This window comes from Phoca vitulina, unplaced genomic scaffold, assembly GCF_004348235.1.
Source record: "Phoca vitulina isolate PV1807 unplaced genomic scaffold, GSC_HSeal_1.0 scaffold12, whole genome shotgun sequence".
Taxonomy (NCBI): Eukaryota; Metazoa; Chordata; class Mammalia; order Carnivora; family Phocidae; genus Phoca; species Phoca vitulina.
Window position 1 is genome coordinate 25762133 of NW_022589715.1, and position 17532 is coordinate 25779664.

The 17532-nt window shown below is 44.0% G+C and overlaps 1 protein-coding gene across 2 annotated transcripts in view; it reads left to right on the top strand.

The window, feature by feature from the left end:
- The first annotated feature begins 1226 nt into the window (after window positions 1–1226).
- Window positions 1227–17532, top strand: part of TGFA (transforming growth factor alpha) — a 105508-nt gene continuing 89202 nt past the window's right edge. For both annotated transcript variants that reach the window (XM_032410792.1, XM_032410793.1), the window contains exon 1: window positions 1227–1525. In XM_032410792.1, the coding sequence (XP_032266683.1) occupies window positions 1486–1525 (40 nt within the window). In that variant the 5' untranslated portion in view covers window positions 1227–1485. The remainder of the gene's footprint in view (window positions 1526–17532) is intronic.

Here is a 17532-nt window from a genome sequence, read left to right on the forward strand (position 1 = left end):
ACAAATGTATTGAAAGGAATGGTTTCTCAAAGTAAATTTAGGCTATTTTCAAAATCCCTTTCTACACTGGTGTTTCCTGCCAAATGTTGAGGCCAATGGCCTGATGCCTCCTTTTCCAAACTAGGCCCCTCTGCTCATAGGAAACAAACTTAACAAAAGTCAACCCTGAGAGTCTTGAGTTTTAGGCCAAGAAAGCAGCAAGAGATTCCCCCCCGCCCTCCCCCCTGCAGCCCACCCACCCAAGGAAAGTGGGTCTACCCTAAGCAGGCTGGAGGGGTCAAGAGAAGAGATTTAGTCCCTCAGCTTGGGGCATCTGGAAAATAAGATGGGTCACTGCTTCTTGGGGGCATACTGTCCCCTACGGACCATCCTCAGGGAACTTTGGGATGGTCCCCAAGAAACCTATGGGTCCTCCATTCTCTACCCAGAATGTCTTCCCTCTGTCCCCTCCACTTGCCCTAATTCCAGCACCAGGGACCAGCTCCAAGCCACAAATCCTGAAAGAGCCACCTAGATGGTTCCAGCCCATACATCCCTCTCTTTGGCCCCCTTATTGCATGCTACCCTATTCTTGGCCCCAGCTGCCTGTGGCGGGGTGGGGTGGGGTGGACTGGGGTGGTACTAATGGTGGATAACCAGGTACCCTTAGAGACCCATCTTCATTATTAATCCCAGGCCAGATAAACGAAAGCCCGCTGATCTTAACAATGTGCCCTGGAGGCCGGCATCACTAGAATCGAGAATTCTCTACCGGGATAGGGGTGCGGGTGGGAAACCTGGTTTAACAAATTCTTCTCTTGATTCTGAGGAGCCCTCTCCTTGGACCAAGTGTTGGCAGGCGGCGGACGAAGCTCGCCGGTCCCGTTCCGGGCCGCGTCCCCAGTCCCCTGCCGGGAGAGCCCCCCCCACCCCCAGCAGCGGCCGTCCGCGCAGGTGCCAGACGCCCGCGCGGCTCCGATCCCCCGCGCCGAGCCTGGAAGCGACCACCGCGCCCGGACGCTCGAGCTCCGCGGCGGCCGCACCGCGCGGCTAGTCTGAGGGTGGTGTCTGAAGTCGGGCGCTTCCTGCCTTCCCGTCCGCCGGGGTGCCGGGCTCGCGCGGCGGGGCTCCGAGAATCCCCGCTCGCCCCGCCCCGCCCGCCGCCCGCGCCCTGCATGGTGCGCGCGGCGTCCCCGCCCCCAGCCCCACACCCCCACCCCCTGTGGCCGTAGGGGGGCACCCCCACCCGGGCGGGAGGGTGGTCCGGCGTGGCCCGGTCGCCGAGTGGCGGAGAGGTGACGGTAACCGCCTTCCCATTTCCGCCCGGCCGGCCGCGCAGCAGGGTGAGCGCAGCAGAGAGCGCTCGGTCCTGCCTCCGCCCGCCCGCGCCGGGGGCTGGCCTTGCCTCGCCGGCGCCTTTTTCCCCCGCAGCGCGGCGCCGCTTCGCCACTCGGGCACCGCAGGTAGGGCAGGAGGCTGGAGCGCCTGCTGCCCGCCGCCCGAAAGATGGTCCCCTCGGCTGGACAGCTCGCCTTGTTCGCGCTGGGTATGTACGCTGCCTGCTGCGCGCCCCGAGCCACCTGCCCTCGGCGACACCCCGCTTTCCCCTGGCCCCTCCATTTCTCTTCCCGGGGGTTTTCTGCGCCCGCCTGGGAGAGTCAAGGGAGGCTCATGCTTTTCAGGGATTGGAGGCTGGGGGGCAAGGGGAGTCACGAGGGCTTCCTAAGGATTTGGGGAGCCCATTCCAAAGAGGGGGACCGTCGAGCGCCCAGGCTTTCCCCAGGGAGTGGCTGCCCTGGCCGTGCGTGAGAACGCCGGCAGGGGAAGGGGAAGCGGTGTGTGAACGGGCTTGAACTTTAATCCGCCGCGGCTGTGTGTTCTTACACTTGCTCACACCTACCTGCATATACCTGGCTGTCTCCAACCAAGCCCGTCTACACGGGCGGCGGTGAGCGTAGATGCGGAGAGGGCGGCCGGCGTCAGACCCTACGGCGGGACCTTGCCTGCTTCCCTGTCGTACCCCCTGCCTAGCCCTGAGCTCCAGTGACGGGCAGATGGTCACAATCAGCAGAGGCGCCCTCGGTCTTCTAACTTTAGGAGCTCTCGAGCTTTGGGGTATGTTTTGGGTTTTTGTGCGGATTAATTGTTCTTTTAATTAACTTCCCTGGGAGAAGTGGTTGAAGTGTCAGCCGAGGGCAGGAGTGAAACCCTAGACGGAGCGTTGCCAGTTTCCTTTGAGTTTGTTCTTGGAAGGGAACGAGAGATGGGGGAAGGGAGGGGAAGTTAAACCCGGCAAACCTGGGTCTCGTCTGTGAAGCCCTTGAGTTTTTCCGCGGTGAAGTTCACAGGTCTGCGTGTAAGTGGTAAGGGGTGCAGCGCCGTGCGCGGGCCGCCCGGCTCTCGCCCCTCTCAGCGCCCGGCCTCTGTGGTGTTGAGATAGGCGCCTGACAACCCAGGTGTCCAGGTTTATTGGTGCAGCTTCCGTGAAATGAATTCCTCAGTCGATATCCCCTGAGTTTACCCCTGTAAAGCAAGTTGCTCCTACCTGGAGAATTTATTGGAGCCTGAGAAGAGCTATGGAACCCCCCCGTCCCCAGAATGCCCAGAGCCACAGCCTCACCCAGTTCGTGTTCAGTTTCAGGGGGCTCACGGAGCCGCCTGTGATCCTGCGCATGAAACGCTGATCGAGAACGGGGGAAACGGGGGAAACGGGGGCAGTAGTGGAACCCAGTGCTCTGAGCTGTACCCTCACCTGAAACTCACCAACAGGTGGCATGATTCTGGGCGGCTTCCCCCGCTCCCTTTTTCCAGAACACTTTTAACGTTTTTTGTATTGACGGTTGTTCCGATTTTCGATTTTTTTTAAAGCCGCAAAACATGACCGATACCTCAGAAGCCTCCTATTTGCGCGTGCCTTTGTAGTGTGTTTTGCAAATTCTAGTAGTAACAGTCATAATAGCTAATGCTATTTGAACACTTACTCCGTGCCAGGCACTGTTCTAAGTGGTTTCCATGGATTCATTTATTCTTCACGCCAACCTGACGAAGAAGGTATTATACCCATTTTACAGAGGAAGAAAAGCGCTCAAGGCCCACAGTTAGTAAGCAGTTGGGTCAGGATTATTAGAGTGTGGGAGGATTGAGGGTTTGAAATGTCACCCAGCTGTGGTCACTATAGTCCCCTTTGCCAGTTTTGGGACTTTTCTTGAAGGAGAGATTATATGGACTACCTCAAAACTTGTTAAATTGGGTTTTCCGGTGGACTCCTAGGATGTCAAGGTGGTCTTAGGTTATTTGATGAATACTGGAGGCAGGAAATGATGAAGGTGTGCAAATTTGAGGGCACCTTTGAAAGTTGCCCTGCCCCCCATCATACTACCCTTGCCCATGAAGACTGCTTGCACTCATCATGTTATTTTTCCTTTTTGCCTAAGAGTTGAGCCTGATCCTTGTTTCCTTCCTTGAGAAAAAATGTATAAACCTAGAAAGATTGATCAATATGTAAAAACTGGCTCATAAAATTCCAAAATATAAGCAGTTGGAAAAAAGCAGAAGAAAAGAAGGCAGGAATACCAGTTTTTTGTTTCTTAAAAAAAAAAGCCATTCGCTCTGATCATTGACTACAACTTCTGCCTCCCACCTCACTTTCTGCTAGATTACTAACTAGCACTCATCAGTGCCACATGCATCTTTAATTTGCACATCTCCTCCAGTGCTGCTTTCCTCTCTAATTTTTCTTAAATTAGTTGAAGGCAGTTCCAGGCAAATCAGCAAATCTAGAAAATCAAGATCTCTCCCCTCCTTCCCAGCCTTTGTAGGAACAGTCTGAAAAGGAACGGGTTGTTTGGAGTTTCAGCTGATGCTCCTGATTACTTGGAACCTGAGCGTTGATTGATGTTTTGGCGGAGAGCATGCGGAGACTGTTGCTTAAATGGCAACACTGGAAACATCATCCAGGTTCCTGTGGTGGCTGCCCTCCATGTCATATTTCCATCATTGGCCAGGCACACCTCACAGGGGCTTGGCACCTCCAGTCCCACATCCTCCTCTGTGAACAGGGAGCAAGATGTGTGATCTCGGGCAAGTTACTTAGCTTTTCTGTGCCTTGTTTTTCTCATCTGTAGAATGGTGCTGTTAATAGGGTGGTTAAATATATTTAATGAACATAGAATGGCGCCTGTCGTGTAGTAAGAGTTGAAAAAATCTTAGTGCCATCATCATTGTTGTAACTTTGAACCCCATAGAATTCCAGATGTCCTAGCAGGTTCTGTCCATTCTGTAGTTGGGAGAGTTTGTCTGTCTTACCTTTCAGCTCTCCACCCTTCCTAAGCCAGGAAATATCACCTAACCTAGAAACCTACTTAACAATTTTAGTGAGTCTCATTTGGCAGATACCAATTCAAGCAAATTTGGAATTTGGAGGGAGGGGACATCATGAATTCTATAATTTTTGATGCAAAACATTTGTATTTCCTCAATATTCAATGGTCAGTTTATTGAAGTCACCACTAAGTTTCAGTTTTTTTAGTGGGAATAATAGAACTGCAGCCCCCTCATAGGTTGTTATGAGAATCAGATGAGATGGTAAATACAGAAGCTATTTATAAACTATACAAATAAAGAACTACACACAAAATGAAATTGATTTTAAAATCCAGAAATAAACATTATTATGTTTATGGCAGCTCCCAGTAGGACTGAGTGTAGCCTAAAGAAGGATCCTAGGACACTTAAGTGTCATTAAGGATGGGTAGAGATGAAGCCGGTCCCTGTCCCTGTGGATTTGGGACCGAGGGACCAGTAGGGGACATGAACGAAGACAGTCCTTTTCTCCATTACATGGAAATGTCTTTCAGAGTAGACAGTGGAGGTTTGCCCAGGACACATGTTTTCCTTATTGGCAGCCATAATTAGGGAAAGTTCACTTAGAACATGGGCTGTAAAGGTGTATATGGAAGCCTTAGAGGCTAAGTTTCCCATATTTGCTTTTCCAAAACTTGGTTTCCTAGGATAAAGAGATCTTTCTGTAAATATTCCGTGTCCCCTGCAAAGGGGACCTTTCTTACAGGAGTAAATGATGCTTCCTGTTACCATGGTAACATAGGAAAACTAGCTGACTTTTCCATTAGACCTATCTCTAAGGGCCTTTTGAAAGTGTGCTTGAACAAAGTCCTACTCTTTGGGCTGCCCACTGAAAGGGATGGGCAATGGGAAGTGGAGCTTGGGTCAGCCAAAACGGGACAAGCCTGACACACTGAATTGGGCATCTTGTGCTTGGTTTCACGCGTAAAACCACTGTAGGACCTTCCACAGCAGTGCCCTCAAATCCCAGCCACCTGGAGGGCTTGGCAAACCAGGTTGTCCTGCATGAGGTGGGAGGGTTTGCGTGTCTGACAAGCGTCCAGGTGTGGCTTATGCCACTGGTAGGTAGGAGAAGAGAGGGACACTTGGAGAACCGCCGCTCTTCAGCCAGTTGCTGTTAGGGAAGCTTCTGGCTTAGCCAGTTGCATTTTATCTAAAGTCTGTTCTGACATTTATGAATGCTGCTGTGGATTTATGAGCCATTATTAAAGGTGCTTCTGCAGTCTGTCTTGCTGACCAGAGCAGAGCAAGAACTCTTGCTGAGATCTCTTAATTGTCATAAGTGTTCTTGTTCTTTGCCCCTGGAAAATGTGATGGTCCTTTGTTATTAGGCTTAAGCTGACTGACCAACACTAAGCATGTCACACTTTCTTATTTTAGGGGGTTGCCAAAAATTGACCGTTGTTTTGCTGCCATTTCAACTATTTTTTAAAGATTTTATTTGACAGAGACAGAGAGACAGAGAGGGAACACAAGCAGGGGGCGTTGAGAGGGAGAAGCAGGCTCCCAGCTGAGCAAGGAGCCCGATGCAGGGCTCGATCCCAGGACCCTGGGACCACGACCAGAGCCGAAGGCAGATGCCCAACAACTGAGCCACCCAGGTGCCCCTCAACTATTTTTCATCACCTCAATTTAAAGCATGAATTTAATTCTGTGCTAAAGGCTATCCCGGTTAAGATTGCATCTAGGGGCACCTGGGAGGCTCAGTCGGTTAAGCATCCAACTCTAGATTTGGGTGCGCGCAGGTGAAGATCCTCGGGGTCATGAGATGGAGCCCTGCATTGGGCTCTGTGCTCAGTGCAGAATCTGCTTGAGATTCTCTCTCCATCTGCCCCTCTTCCCACTCACTTTCTCTCACTCTCTAAGTAAATAAAATATTTTTAAAAATTGAATCTAGATAGAGAATTCGAGTACTTTTACAGTGACTTCTGGTTTTGTTATGCTTTTTTTTTCCTCCTTGTGAAATGTCAAGTATAAAAATCTTTCATAAAAATCAGGAAAGCCTAAAATCCAGGCTACCAGACCCATCTCTTAGGAGCTCTTCAAGTACAAGGCACATTCCCTTTAGATGAGCTCTAAAAATCTGGGTAGTCTTGGGGCACCTGGGTGGCTCAGTTGGTTAAGCGATAGACTCTTGATTTCAGCTCAGGTCATGATCTCAGGGTCCTGGGGTGGAGCCCCACGTGGAAAGATTGGGCTCTTTGCTCAGTGGGGGGTCTGCTTGAGATCTTTTCCTTCTGCCCCTCCCTTCCCACCCCCCACTCACACATGCTTGTGCTCTCTCATAAATCTTTTTTTAAAAAATTAAATATATCTGGGTAGTCTTTTGAGACATTATGAATTGGTTGTATTGAATATGACTTAAAGAGTAGTCACCTGGGCTTAGAAAAAGTTGGAAGTTTGTTGAAATGGAATTTTATGTCTTTGCTAGTGCCTTTTTTGTGTTCCCCTTAAGTCAGAGGAAACACAATTTTACATGGAGTCTTTCCCCAGTCAAGTGAATTCTGTGCTCAGCATTTTTGCTTTTACTTTTTTCGTGTCCCCTTCTTTACCTTGAAAAGCTTTCAGCTTCCCCCACCCTAGTGTTTGCATTTCTCAAGTACTTGTGGAGAGATGGTTAAGGACTTCCTCAAGAAGGGATGTACATATACCTGCTTTGTGTAACAAGCTTGTATAACTCACCGAACACCAGCCTGCTAATGCCTTGCCTTTTTTGGTTTTAATCTTTGAATGTGTTAACTTTTCTGGCTGGGAACCTTAGCAGTAGAGTTCTGGTCCCTCCAGGTCCTGCCTTGGATTGATATTGGTTGGTGCTTGTTCTCTCTAGTAGTTCGAGCGTTCTTTGGAGGCAAAGATCCGAGGTCTTCATCTCTGCCCTTGGCCTATCTAGAGAACAGGTGGAGCCTCAGAGGGGACCACTTAGCACTTGATGACCCCCTTGGGGTGTCCCGTCCTGGTTTCTCCCAAGTGGAGACTCAGTTGGCAAACATTTGGCCACATAGTTAATTTTCATTTGTACAGAAAAACTCTTCATTGTGATAATGAAGGGTGATTGCATATAAATTCCAACAAAGATGCAATTAGTCTTCAGAATAATTGTTATTTTAAAAAGATTAGGATTTAGTGTTTTTAATGATTACAAAAACATTTTTTTCCTCTAGACCATTTGGAAAATCCTGGAAAGCGTAAGAGAAAAAAATGTTTCAGTGACCTGTATTTCTACCACCCAATGATAACCGTGATTGACATTTTGTTATACAGCCTATGGATGAATGTATACGTAGATATTCTTTGAAAGCATCTATGATTTCTGATGGACTCACACTATTTAACTTAATTGTTTTTGCAACTTAACCTTCATAATATTTTTGTGTTATTAAACATTCATTCTTAGTGTCATTACATCATTCTTAGTGGCTGGCAAGTAATCTCTTGACTATATTTACTATAACTTAACCTATTTTGAAACCCTTTTGGCCATATAAATTTTCCCCGTTTCTCACCGTTATGAAGAATCCACACACTATTGTTAGGAATATAAATTGATACAACTTTTTGGGAAGTCAATATGGCAGTAGCTATCAATTTTAAGTGGGCATAACTTGGGTCATCAGTTCCACTTTTTGATATATATCCTACATAAATACTTGCCTAAATATGCAAAGAAAAAATTTAAAGGATGGTGATTGTTGATTTTGTTTGTAACAGTAACAAGTTGTCAGTACCTACTGTTGTAATTGTTTAAGGAGATTCCTTAAATAAGTTATTTTTACATAACAGTACATTGATTTACTATGTATCTATTTAAAAGAATAAAGGTTTCATGATATCTTAAATTTAGAAAGGCATAGAACCGTAGGTATAGTACAGTGCCTTGGTTTGAATTGGTTAACTTTTTTATAACAAGCCTATATTAAATTTATAATGCCTAAAGTCAAGGAAGATAAATGATACAACAGACACTTCTGTGCATAAGTGTTTGGCACATCTTTAGGATAAATTCCTAGCAATTGGCCTTTTCTCCCACGAGCAGTGTATGAATGCCACTTTCTTGAATCTTCCCTAACACTAGAAGTTAGTTTTAACACTTTCCAAGTTGATTGGGAAAAAAAGACCTCAGCCCAATCTTCATATTTAACATTTGTTAGGATGATTCAGTTTGTTGGCCATGTCCTCTTATTTGCATCTTAACTTTTTCAATTTTTTTCTTATTGATTGATTATCCTTAGAGCTTTATAACACTTTATATAAAAAGGATATTAATACTTTGCAAGTATTCCCCCCCATTTATTGTATGTCTTTTACTGTTTTGTTTATGGTGTTTTTGACATACCGCAGGTTTTTATTTTTATGTAGCAGAAACTAGAAAAATAAATCTTTCCCCCTTAAGCTTTCTACCTTCGTTTATACATTTAGGAAAACCTTCCCTGGCCTAAGATAAGGCAAATATTTACTTTTTTTTTTTCTCCTAAGTCTCCTATATCATGTTCAACTATTGTACCTAGAATTTATTCTTGTGTACGGTGTGAGGTATAACTCACATTTCATAAAAAAAATAGCCAACCAGTTAATAGTCTCAATTGCTATTTATGGAATAATCTATCCTGTCTATTGTGGCTTGAAATTCCATTTTTATCACATGCTAAATTCTTTTTTTTTTTTTTTTAAGATTTTATTTATCTATTTGACAGACACAGCGAGAGAGGGAACACAGCAGGGGGAGCGGGAGAGGGAGAAGCAGGCTTCCTGCCGAGCAGGGAGCTCAATGTAGGGCTCGATCCCAGGACCCTGGGATCATGACCTGAGCCCAAGGCAGACGCTAACGACTGAGCCACCCAGGCGCCCCCACATGCTAAATTCTTATAGGTACTTGAGTCTGTGTAATTTTATTTTGGTTCTATTATTTTGTATTTTTGCGCTTATTGTGCATTTGTTCACTCATGTATTCTGCGAATATTTATTGAGCACCTATTCTGTGCAGAGCCTGCTTCTAGGTACTGGAGAATCAGCCAAGAATAAGACACAGAGCTTGTGTTTTAGTTAGATAGTTCCCACTGCTCTCTATCATAACTGGTTATTGCTAGTATTTAAAGCTTTTTTAAAAATAAACGTTTATTTTGTAATGGGTTTTGTTAATTCTAATAGTCCTTCAGTATATTCTCCTAGGTTTGCAGGTCCCTGATCATGTAATCTTGGATAGTGATAGTTTTGCCTCCTTCCTTTTCATATTTTTATCTTTTATTTTTCTTATAGCGCTGGCCAGAACTTCAAGAACATTTTTAAAAAGTCAGTAGATATCCTTGTATTTTTCTTGACTTACTGATAGTGTTTGTAGCATTTAACAGTTAAGTACGAGGATGACTTTGTCGTTATATATACGTGAGAATATCTTTATATAGACACATACACGAAAATGTAGACACGTGTATCTATATGAATAAACTTTATCATGTTAATAAAATGTACTATTCATATACTAAAAGATTTGGCATTTTGCTTTTTTAAAGCGGGGGAGATAATATGACTTGTGGATTTTGTTTTTTTTCAAATGTTTTGAGGACTTTGATCGACTCATTATGTTAAAGCCATCCTTAAATTTCCGGAATGAATCCCTCATGGCTCCGTGGTATTATTCTCTCTGCATACTGCTAGGTTCAATCCATTCTGAAGTGTTTGGGGCCTTGTTTTCTTTTTTAGGGTTTGATATCAGCATTACATCAGCTTTATAAAAACTTTTATAAACCTTCCATCTGTTTTATGCTCTTGAGTAGTTGAAATATCATGGAAGTAATAAGTGGCTCTGTGAAGGCTTGGAAGAAATTGCTAGCGGTCAGTTTAATTAAGCTCTTCTCCGCTTGAGTCATTTTTGGTAATTATTTTCCTCACGATCTATTCAATTCAGATTTCTAAATTTTTAGCACGGATTTTATAAATAATCTCCTTTTAACGTAAAGTTTTCTTTTGCATCTGTGGCCCCGGTTAATGTGACTTTACCAAATAGGAAAATAAGTAAGCACCTAGGCCCCCAAAATAAAATACATTTTCAAGTTTGTTTTTCTTGATAATACTTTGAAAAAAAAAGCCAAAAAACAACCACCTTCTTTTTAACCTTTTTTTTCCCCACTGTAGTATCATGATTGTGGGGTTTTTTTTAAGATTTTATTTATTTATTTGACAGACACAGCGAGAGAGGGAACACAAGCAGGGGGAGTGGGGGAGGGAGAAGCAGGCTTCCCGCTGAGCAGGGAGCCCGATGTGGGGCTCGATCCCAGGACCCTGGGATCATGACCTGAGCCGAAGGCAGACGCTTAACGACTGAGCCACCCAGGCGCCCTCCTTCTTTTTAACCTTAAACCAAATTCAAGTGAAGGCTTCATTTTAATAGTGTTCCCAGGAGCCCAGGAAGTTACTCGTGTATTTGCCTAACTGCGTGTGCCGAAGTTGCCACGGTAATGCCGTTTCCGATTTGGATGATGCACGGCATGTCTAGCTTCCTACCTAAAAAAAATTAATTTTTAGGTTCCTTAAGCTTTAAAGAGTTTAAAAACCTCCAAATACACTATCGTGTCCATTAGATGCGACGAGAGTGTTTGAAGTAAGACGGCCAGTGCTCGTGTGGGAGATTTTTGCTGCTGTTGGCTCATTTGCTTTGGAGTGATTTGTGTGTGTGTGTGTTTAAGATCAGCACTTCTAGGTGGAAATATGGGATTCTTACAAAGAGACCATATCTTCAGCTTGAGTTCTTTAGGGCCTTTGATCTGAGTTTGAATGAGGTCAGTAAACAATTCTCCTGGGCACGTAAAGGATAGATGTGCCTTCACTGCTCTTTCGTCATCTCTTGCCAGGTCAGAGGCATTCTCTGGGTAATTACTGTACTTCCAAGAGGTGCAGGAGATTAACTGGCTAAATGGTACACGTCATGTAGTGACACAAAAGCGGCTGAAGCTGATAAATGAGAGGTTTGCAATTACACACTCTGCTCCCCCTCCCTCTGCCAGGCCTTGGGAACCAGCAGGGCAAAAACAAATGGAACGTGCTTTTCGTGGTGGAAAGAAAAAGCCTAAGACCTGTAACTTGTACTGTGGCAGGGACTAGGAGGAACTGGCCTATAAACTATGGAGGGGCCTAACCTGTTCACCTTCTAGGTCACCAAGCTCAGTTGGCAACTCTGGGCTTGAACACTTCTCACCTTGGAACAGTCCCTGGCTTGTTATTTTTGCATTGGAGGAGCATATCATCGGGCTGGTTTGCATGCTGTATACACTCCCTGCCAGCAAATTTAAACAATGACAGATGTTTTTTTGCACATAGCAGACCTTGGGTGTTATAATTAGTGTTTCAGGGGATGAATCATAGGCCCCTGAACTGGAATGAAAGCAAGCTTGGGGCCTGAGCATTATTTAGGGAGGTGAGGTAAACTCCTAGGTCACACAGATGGGGAATCCTTCTGGATCGGGACTCTCTCTAAACCTCATCAGCCACTCCCCTGCCACGCAAAGAAAAACCCCAAAACAAACACACTTCTTGGGCAGGCCACTTAGCGCTCACAGAACATGCTCACGCTCTGGTCGCCACCTCCCGTCGTGGGCCATGCAGGAGACACACCTTATCTGCTCGCCTTGGTTAAATCCCACTCACTCCTTTTCCAAAGTGAAATCGAAATCAGAATCTACAAACAGAAGATTCAAAAAGCACCCCCAAATTTGACTCAACAGAGACCTCCTCTTACTAGGTTTAACTAGCAAGTATCTGACCAGATCTCTTTCTCTGTATAGATACAGATAGTCATATACTCACTTTTTTCCTTCAAACAAAAAGGCATTTGGTATTTTTAAATCTGTTTTTCACTTACAGTCTGTAGGGAAAATATTTCTGTGGCAAAAATACCAAGTATATCTGTTGACCTATCCTTTTTTTTTTTTTTTTTGTGACTATAACACATTCCATTATACAACTCTATCATTGTTTATTTACCCATCCTTTGTGGATAGAGATGTAGATTGTCTCAAACTCCAATATTCAAACCTGACATGAAAATTCTTGCAGCTAAATCATTACCAGTATCTTTTCATTATTTTGTATGGCTAAATCCCCCGAAATGGGCTAGTAGGTCAAAAGGTACACACTTTTTCAACTCTTAATGTTTTGACAGTCTGCCCTCCAGAAGAACTGTACAGACTTCTGCCACCTGTTGTGAATGCCTGTTTGTTGGCAAACTTGCCTATGATTAATGTTATAATTTTCTAGATTCTGTTCATTGTGTTGGCCAAATGGTATCTCATATTTTAATTTGTATTTGTTTGGTTAAAACCAAAGTTTGGTACATTGAATGCTTTTTCATGTTTGAGTATTTGAATTTATTTTCTTGTGAATTAGACCATGTTTGGGATAGGTTATTTAATTATTGATTTGTAAACAGTTTTTAAAAAGATATATTGAGGGGCACCTGGGTGGCTCAGTTAAGCGTCTGCCTTCAGCTCAGGTCATGATCCCAGGATCCTGGGATCGAGCCCCACATTGGGCTCCTTGCTCAGTGGGGAGCCTGCTTCTCCCTCTCCCTCTGCCCCTCCCTCCCACTCGTGTTCTCACATGCTCTGCACTCGCTCTCTTGCTCAAATAAAAATTCTTTTAAAAAAGATATATTGAAAATATTGCCCCCCACCTCACTTGTGTTCTCACACGCTCTGTGCTCACTCGCTCTCTCAAATAAAATCTTTTGAAAAAAGATAATTGAAAATATTTCCTTCATTTTGCTGGTTAAATTTATGTGTGTTGTGTTTGGGTTTACAGGAGTATCTTTTTGTTTTTAACTTTTAAGGACTTAAAATCTGTTCATAATTCCTTTACGATTTCTACTTGGAGTAGGGATTTGCTGTGCTTCTTTGATATCTCATTTCCCCTTCTACTTTTATGTTGTTACTTTTCAAATTTAAATTTCAATCCGTTGGGAATGTATTTTGGTATAAGATGTGAGCTAAGACTTTAACTGGCTGGGGCGCCTGGGTGGCTCAGATGGTTAAGCGTCTGCCTTCGGCTCAGGTCATGATTCCAGGGTCCTGGGATCAAGCCCCATGTCGGGCTCCTGACTTAGCGGGGAGCCTGCTTCTCCCTCTCCCTCTCCCTCTGCCTCCCCTCCTGCTCATGCTCGCTCGCTCTCTGTATCTCTGTGTCTCAAATGAATAAATAAAATCTTTAAAAATTAAATTAAATTAAAAAAAAAAAGACTCTAACTTGCCTTTTTGCGAAATATTGGTCCAGTTACTCTATGCCATTTGTTGAACAGTTCTCTAATCAGATTTCAAATCCTACTTTTGTCACTTGATACATTCTTAGGAATACTTGAATCTATTTATGGAGGTTTTGTTCGGCTCCATTCATTTGAGGCTCATCCTATAGGGAACTGTTCTTTTGAGCTGGCAACGTGTCATTGCCCCGGGAAGTGGGAGCAGAAAATAATGAAAACTGGGAAAGTGGACATTGGATTACACTGGATGTCCCTTCATGGTCACGTCTCCCTTTCATGACAAGACTTCTTTTCTTTTTTTTTTTTTTAAAGATCTTATTTATTTATTTGACAGAGAGAGACACAGCGAGGGAACACAAGCAGGGGGAGTGGGAGAGGGAGAAGCAGGCTTCCCGCTGAGCGAGGAGCCTGATGTGGGGCTCGATCCCAGGACCTAGGGAGCATGACCTGAGCTGAAGGCAGACACTTAACGACTGAGCCACCCAGGTGTCCTCCTGACAAGACTTCTACTTCCATCCCACCTAGGGCATATTGGAGGAAGAAACACATGTGGTGGTGGAGAGGATACTTACTGTGTTTGAATCCCTGGGGGAGAAAGGATGACTGCCTCACTCCTCAGCTTGGCTGAAGACTGATGATGGGCACTGGGTCTCACTGTTCCGAAAGGCATGGCTCCTATTGTTTCTGGAACTTTTGCTTTTCAGAAATTGGGGGTCATGAGGCAGGCCTGCAGTCCTCCATGTAATATTCTGGTTAACTGAAACTATATTTTCACGTCTCCTTCTCAAATCGGAGTACCGTGGAGTATGGGTGGCATACTCAGAGCCAGGCGATGTACTGGTACATCTCCCTGGAATAGGGAATAATTAAAGAATCAAAAAGGAATTTAACTGGCAAGTCATAATATTATTTTCTATATAAAAACAAACTCAGCTCTACTAGTTGATAGAATGCAAGATGGAAATAACAAAATTAATTTTTAGGATATAAGGATAAGTTGCGATTCTTTTTCTCCCTTTGGAATGTTTCAGAGTGTGCCCCAAGACTAGAGGAATAGGTATGAGTTCCTTCTCTTTGAATTTAGGGGGGTCTAGTGAAAACGTTTGAGGAGTACTGTCTCATGTAGAGGACTGATTTTCAGATGATTACAATAGGAAAAACAATAACTAAAACCAATACCTTCATTAGTCTTCTGCTTGTTTTAGATTTAATTTGCTTTCCTAAGTTTTCCCAAGATGAAAACTTAGATTATTGATTTTAGATTTTTCTTCTTTTCTAATATAGTCACTCAATGATGTCCGTTTCTAAGCACTGCTTTTGCTGCATCCCACAAATTTTGATGAGTTGTATTTCCATTTTTATTTAGTTCAAAATATTTAACTGCTCTTGAGATCTCTTCTTTGACCCATGTGTTCTTTAGAAGTGTATTGTTTAATCTCCAGTATGTAGGGGATTTTCCAGCTGTATTTCTGTTAATTGATTTCAAGTTTATCTTCATTCTGGTCTGAGAGCAGACACTGTATGATTTCTAGTCTTTAAAATGTGTCTAGGTGTATTTTATGGTCCACAATATGACGTATCTTGGTGAATTTCATGTGAGCTTGAGAAGATTGTGTGTTCTGTTGTTGAATGTAGTCCGTCTATGGAAGTCAGTGACATCGAGTTGCTTGATGGCGCTGTTGAGTTTAACCATGTCCTTACTGATTTTCTGCTGGTGAATCTGTCCATTTCTGATAGGGGGGTATTGAATGAAGTCTCTGACTATAGTAGTGGATTCACCTATTTCTTCTTGTAGTTCTATTAATTTTCTCCTCCTGTATTTTGATGTTCTGTCATTAGGCACATACACATTAGGATTGTTAAGTCACTTTACCATTCTTTAATGATTCAGAAGCTATTTCTGGGTTTCTCAGTGCCCAAAGGTCATCACCGGTAAACTCTTTAGCCCCACATGGTACCTGATGCAAAACTTCCCATTTTACCTGTGAATGAGAAGTCCACTGAGTAGGGTTTTCTTCCTGACTTGGGTAGCAGAACTCTGCTCTGTTTTAACTTACCTTATGGAGAGAAAAGAATATATAAAAGCCATTACTCCAAGTTCCCAGACTAGTGCTGTGTTAGGATCAAGAGAGTGGGATCTTCTTTGTTAGAGGCCATCCTTTCAAGTATATTCTTATTTTGAATCCTCTGTAGGTTGTAGAAGTTTTTGGCAAATGGACTGCTTAGGCCCCAGTGAACCACTTGAAAGTTAGAGATTTACACTTAGGAAAACAACATCGACTCACTTTGTAATGTGAGCTTATTTTCTGGTCAAGTGCCTCTTTCCTCTACTGTGGAAGATAAGGAAAAATAAACAAAACAGTCCTTTCAACTCAATTGGATTTTTTGGATTTCAGATAAAAGGCTGCCATTTTTCTTTTAACAGTAATAACAGAGGCATTTGGAGTATCTCAGCTGTCATCCCATGTAGAATATATCCAAGTGATCAAGCAGTAGTTGTGATTTTTGTGAACCAAGCCTAGTGTAACATTTGGTTCTTAATTCACCCAAACTGGCTACTTTACTCATTTAATGCTGTGCTATAGAGCCAATGGGATGAATAACCAAAATAAGATCTATCAGCTTGAAATGAGGGATGCTATTTATTTATTTGTTTTAGGTGATTTCTTTTCTACATGGATTGTTCACTTCAGCAAACCCTTAATGTGTGTCAGATCTTCTGCTGGGTTTGGTGATACTAATGCAAAGAGGGCCACCATTCCCTAGCCTTTGCCCTCAAGCCCTGAATTCTTGGCAGATTGTGGCAGAAGCAGACAGTTTTGTGTGTGTGTGTTTTAAGAATTTATTTATTTGACAGAGAACTAGCGAGAGAGGGAACACAAGCAGGGGGAGTGGGAGAGGGAGAAGCAGGCCCCCCACGGAGCAGGGAGCCCGACGCGGGACTCAATCCCAGGACCCTGGGATCATGACCTGAGCCGAAGGCAGACGCTTAATGACTGAGCCACCCAGGCGCCCAGCAGACAGTTTTTTTACAATATGAAATGAGGTACACAGTGGGCACCTTGTGCTCAAGAGCAGGGTTTGGGGGTATGGGAAGGCAGGGCACGATCTGAGAAGATGATGGCCATCACTTAAAACAGCACCTGGTAGGTGGTCATTTCTTGAAGAGTTTTATGTGTCATACAAACTCCTTTAGCCTATCTGGGCAACCCTGTGAGATATGGTGATTATCTCCATTTTACAGATGGGGAAACTGAAGCACAAAAATGTTGATTTGTCCACGCCCCCACAGCCAGCAAGTAGCAGCACAAGGATTCAAACCCAGGTCCCTGGCCTGCCCACCTAGCCATCCCGCAGCTCTGTGTCACTCATTCACGGAAGCCTGTGGGTGCTGAGGTGCCCCATGTCATGCATGTGTGAAAGTGCCATTTTGTAGCGGGCCATAGGCTAAATGTAATCGGACTTTTCAAACAGCCACTCCCTTGAGTTTTTTACCATAGTGAGAGTAATTGCCATGGAAGTAATTGTCATGTTGGCCAACAAGAAATGTTGCCACTTCCCAGTGCTGGGAAATAGAAACAAATGTGGTCCAGATCTTTTTTTTCCTCTCCTTCAGGTCAAGAGTTAGCTGTTCAGGAGCCAGATAATCACATGAGGCATGCTACTTGACACACATTAGGGTGACCGGGGCACCTCTAGTAATAAATTCATTCATGGAGACTGGTACGCGTTTATACCATACATTTTAAATCTTAAATTCAATTAATTAACATATAGTGTATCATTAGTTTCAGAGGTAGAGTTCAGTGATTCATCACTGGCATAGAACACCCAGTGCTCCCCCGATGTTTATAGCAGCAATGTCCACAATAGCCAAACTGTGGAAAGAGCCAAGATGTCCATCAACAGATGAATGGATAAAGAAGATGTGGTATATATACACAATG